This window comes from Sinocyclocheilus rhinocerous, unplaced genomic scaffold (assembly GCF_001515625.1).
Source record: "Sinocyclocheilus rhinocerous isolate Xijiao unplaced genomic scaffold, SAMN03320098_v1.1 scaffold1458, whole genome shotgun sequence".
Lineage (NCBI taxonomy): Eukaryota > Metazoa > Chordata > Actinopteri > Cypriniformes > Cyprinidae > Sinocyclocheilus > Sinocyclocheilus rhinocerous.
Window position 1 is genome coordinate 197208 of NW_015633180.1, and position 5455 is coordinate 202662.

A 5455-nucleotide genomic window follows, 5' to 3' on the forward strand; every position below is an offset into this window, starting at 1 on the left:
ACTCAGACCTTTCCAATGATATGTTTTTTGTCAAGATTATAAAAAGTTTTGATTCTAAAAGACCGTAATGCATTTTGTAATATGACACTTGACACCACCCACTAAGGGGGAGGAGACCGCTAAAAGATTTTAAAGTACCATTTCCATGGAAACGCAATGTCTGGGTGGACAGGATGAATCTTGGGCTTCTAAGCTTTCAAATGATATATGATTTATGATGATTACTAAAAGATTTGATAGAGAAAAAGGACAACAACAAAAAAGAGCGCCAAGCGTCCCACAGGTGGGACGGTGACAGTTAAGGGGTCACTGGGATTAAGTCACATGAGTCATAGATGTTGTTCAAGTCTAACACAATTAGATCACACAACACCACTATTCTCTTTTGTTATGAAGCTACCTGCTTTCTCTAGACAACCTAGTATCTCTAGAATGCCACATTTACCACAAACCAAGCATTTCTGACATCACCATCATGATATGCACATTCAGGTTTTAAATGAATTTTTACAGCAGCTATTTTTTTTCTTTCAAAGAATCAGCTGAGAGTATGTGTATTCAAAGCAAAGTTACGCCACTGTTCAAAATTCATAAAAGTTGTGTTAATTTGTGAAGATTATCATGATGAGCAAAACTGTGTAAGAATCACAGAGCTTTTGTTAATCACAGAGCTTATTTTCTGCAATAATCCAAAAGCCAATGGAAAAAATTTTGTAGAGGGAAACAGGATGATGCTAACTTACAAGTTGACCTACAAAAATATGTCAATCCTATAGCACTCTATATTCTGTATACTCTATAATTGAGTATGTTCTCTGTCTGTAGCTAAGGACTATGTGGACTCTGATCCTTCTGGACGTCATGGGCTGCCCATCACAACCATAAAGCAGGGGGCCGAGCCCCCGACCTTCACAGGCTGGTTCCAAGCTTGGGACCCAAATATGTGGGACACTGATCCTCTGGAGAGAATCCGAGCTCGCTTTTAAACCCAGAACTGTTTCCTCTTCTTTTCTTTATATAAGCACTTCTTGTTTCTGTGCAATAAATTGCAACTTTCCAAGGTTTTACATAATCTAAAGATTGGTGAAATGCTTAAAGGTCCACTCTGTATTTTCGTTTCTTTTTTTTTATGTTGGCCATTATGCGATTGGTCTTGGAATGTAACTAGGTTTTTAGGTACAGATGCCATTGTAGAAATATATCATTTATTCAGTAAGCAAGAGTCAAATAATCCGCCCTCATCAGGCAACCCACTCCATGTAAAATAAAACGGCTTATTTAGTACTACTGCTTTTTCATCTCATGATCATTTTAACCATAACCAAAAGTACTGTTTTAATGAGGGAAAATTACCATCGTTAAAACTGACAGATTACAGATCCATAGTTTTATTGAACCTAGTCCAGTAAAATGGATTTTGTGGGTGTTTAGCAGCTAAACTTTAGCTGCGTTCAACCAGAACCTTCATGACTATTGTTTTTTCATCATTGATATATTTTCAGCTTGTACTATGATTATGTTATGTTCGACTTTAATAAATTGGGATTTTGAGAAAGTGAACTTACTGTATGTTTACTATTTTTATACAGTTCTGAACACCAATTCTACATTTTTATAACAATAACACACAGAACAACTGTACTTTTTTTTAAAAAGATGAAATTAATGCTTTCATTCAGCAAAGACACATTAAATTGATTTCATTTAATAAATGATGTTCTTTTAAGCATTTTTTATTTTTATTTTAAGCAATTCATCAAAGAACCATGAAAAAAAATTGTTGCGGTTTCCACAAAAATATTAAGCAGCACAATGTCAATAATACACACACATTAATAATAATAAGAAATGTTTCTTGTGCACCAAATTTAAATGTTTATCTGTTGTACTCCTCCTCAGTTAGACTTTAACCCCTTAACTGTCATCCCCCATTTTTTAAAATAGGCATGCAGGTGCACTATCCAAACTTAAATGGTTGTAATTTATGAACACTTTGGAATACAGACATAAGGTTGGTCTCTTTAATCTCTTGAGATCTACAGCTTTTTTTATTTCAGATCTGAAAATGTGTTCATGCAGCAGCCTGCCCCTACCAGGAGAAATGATACATTGCTTAACTCTCAACATAGCTGCTGACCAAAAACCCGGAACTGGTAATGGACAGGGCTAGAAAAAGAAAGCGTTGCTTCAGCATCTGCGTCTTCAGTAATATTCTGGAAAACTGTGATCAACCTTCATGTTTAGATCTGAGAATGTTTTGATTTCAAAATTTTACACATGGTGACACATGGAAGCACTCTGAAAAACTGAAACACAATTGAAAATGAGTAGCTTGAAACTGTAACAGTCAAATAAAATCCTTATAACTGTATATTGTATTAGTAGGGGTGTAACAGTACACAAACATGACGGTTCAGTACATGGGTGATTCTTAGACTATGGGCACTTTTATGTTCTTTGGTCATATTTATAAAAATACATATAATTTTGGACAAATTCCTCTTTCTTAGTCAAACTAACAATAAAACCACCTTAAAAACTTGTTGGTCTCTTTTTAAAGAAGAAAATCAGCAGATTATCGCAAAAGTGAAAAAAAAGTTTAAAAAAAAAACATTAAGTATCAAAAAGTTATTACTGTAAAGAAAATGCACTATATTAATTTTATTTTATATATAATAAATATGTTACATAACAGGTTTTACTCTAAAATTGGTATAAAATTAAAGCCTTATGTCTAAATAAGTTATGTTCCAAATTTGAAGTTAATATAAAAAAATTTAGGTTCCTGTGAGATTTTATTTAGGGCGTTATACCACAAACAGCCACCGGGTGCCATTCAAACTCCATAAAAAAATTTTAATGCATTTTTCTGTCATACGGTTTGTCTTCAGGGTTTCGGTACAGCCCCCAAGCCGTTCAGGGGCACAATGGAGTCATTTTTGCACTGTCACAGCAAAAACGATCTCTGAGGCCTCCATTTTCTCAGCTTTCACTTGTTGTTGTTGTTGTAAGGCATCTAAAGTATAAAAACAAACAGGAAGTTAAAACTGCACAATGTTGTAAAACATTTGATTAATAGTAGTGTATGACTGAAAGTGGTGGGTCCTAATTATTTGGAAATGTGACTTAATAATGTACAACTAAATTAACGGCAAACTGTAATTTGATCAAATGTTTACATTCAAGTTAAAACACAGTGAATTCAAATGTAAGACTATTTAATTAATTTTAATATAGACATTTTAAGCACCGGCAGATATAATGGAGGACTGAATGGAAAAGCAAGGTGAAAAACTTAAAAGTAGATTATTAAATACAATTAAAAGGGCTTGACAGTTTAAGCATTTTACTTGCATTTGCAACTTAAAAGTGTGTGCAAACTATAGGAGTATGTGAATGTGAATAAAAAGTAGATCCCCACAAGTCATTAAAAAGTTTTAAATTCAGCTTTTTCCCCCTCCAAGTTTAAGGTCATATAAAGTCTTAAATATCTTTACATCTTATAACAAAGGCTTTAATTAATTTAAGAGGTCTTTGCAGAATTTGCAATATGGCTTGATGCAGTGTTACTCATTCATTAACTAGACCAGGGTTCCTCAAAACCAGTCTTGCAGGGCCACTGCTCTGAGTTTAGCTCCAACCCTAATTAAACACCTGAACAAGCTAATAAAAGTCTTTAGAGTAACTAGAAAATTACAGGTAAGTGAGTTTTGATCAGGGTTGGAGATGAACTCCAGATTTGAGGAACCGTGAACTACACTATATAGCCCGCCAGTCTAATCTGTCCTGCCACAGTCTCATAATGAACCAAAAAATATTTAACTTTTCTTTTTACTTAAATATATTTGAAGTTCTCTAACATTCTGTTCTGTGCCACTGCTTTGGCAAAGTATCTGTCAAAAAAACTAAAATCGAAAGTGAGATATGGCTTAGTGCACTCATCAAATTGCAAAAAGTCTGTGGCTAAAATAAGTGAGTACAAAGTCATAAAACAATACAGTAAACAGTAGAAAAAGTAAGTCTTATCTAATGAATATAAATTTTTCCTGAACTGAGGGACACAGATGATAGACTTAGTGTTTGGTTACAAAAGCATGAATCCATAAACACAACTTGCCTTGAGTAAACAGTCCAGGATGGTGATGGTGGTCTAATGTTGGGGGCAATTTTCTTTGCAGTGAAGCTGTTCATTCTTCCACAGCTTGCCATTGAGTTGAGTATGATGGAATGTTGTCCTAATAATGAAGATGCTGTGGTCATCAAAGTAGCATAAGATTGTTTTAAAGATATATTTTTTACAATTTACATTGCTTTACATAAAATGCATAATGTAGTCAATAAATGGTAACTTTAAGCACAATGTGGTAATAATGGCATTTTATGTTAATATAATAAAACTTATGACCAAGTTAATAGATAAAAATCATCTTGTTTTTCAATACTTGTAAGTGTTGACATGATGAGAATGAAGCAGAAAGTTCATGTTGTCGTTCTTGTGTCCTTTATATGTCTTTTTTTTACTGTTCTACTGCATGGAATTTTACATTTTTTTTTGCATACCAGTTTTTAAAGGGGTCCTATTATGCTTTTTCACTTTTTAAATTTTAGTCAGTGTGTAGTGTGTATGTTTGGGCATAAAAAAGATCTAGAAAGTTACAACTCTCAAAGTCCACTCCAAAGGGAGATATTTCGTTTTTAAAAAATCCCTTTTCAAGAACTACAACGAACGGCTCGTTTGGACTACAGCATTTGTTTTCCGGGCTTTGTGATATCACAAAGCGGCCCATTAGAATATCATTAAAAATAATTCCCGCCTACAGAAATCCGAATGGTTGGGGGGGGCGAGGTTGTGGTTAGAACGCTTGGTTGAGTGAGCGCATCAGACGAGACGATGAAGAAGAAGTGCTGCTGCAGAGTTAGTGCATCAGAGAAAACGAAGAAGAAGAGCTGCTGTGCTGTAGCGTCAAATTTTCGGCATGTCTAGAACAATTCTTACAAGTACAACACGACGTAGCTAGGCACCGCGGACAGACGCCGAACGGCGCCGCTGGTGTGCATACACTCATAGAAAATAATGTATTTGAATTTTAAAGATGTGGCGCGATGCGACGCTGCGCTTCTCGTCCGGTGTGCGACCGCCTGAAACGCTGTTTTTTTCACCTCCGTGCCCAAACGTCTTTGTTTGGGCTTCCGAAAGCGGATGATGTCAGGAAACAGTGGTTGCAATTTATTTTTTAACTCTGTTCCTGAGCATTATAACCCCAATTTGCTATTGTGTGCTGCGCATTTTACTGAGGACAGCTTCCACAACATGAGGAATAATGTAAATTATGTGAAAAATTATGCGTTTTTCGAACCACCAAGCATGAGAGCATGTTCTAGTACACCCCCAAAACAAAATCAAGACTTTGTAAAAGAGCATAATAGGACCCCTTTAAAGTAGCTCATTTTAAAT

General features: G+C 35.1%; 1 protein-coding gene across 3 annotated transcripts in view; it reads left to right on the plus strand.

Moving 5' to 3' along the window:
• Positions 1–1554, plus strand: part of LOC107743367 (adseverin-like) — a 14056-nt gene extending 12502 nt beyond the window's left edge. For all 3 annotated transcript variants that reach the window (XM_016556547.1, XM_016556549.1, XM_016556548.1), the window contains one exon: positions 826–1554. In XM_016556547.1, the coding sequence (XP_016412033.1) occupies positions 826–986 (161 nt within the window). In that variant the 3' untranslated portion in view covers positions 987–1554. The remainder of the gene's footprint in view (positions 1–825) is intronic.
• The last annotated feature ends 3901 nt before the right edge of the window (positions 1555–5455 follow it).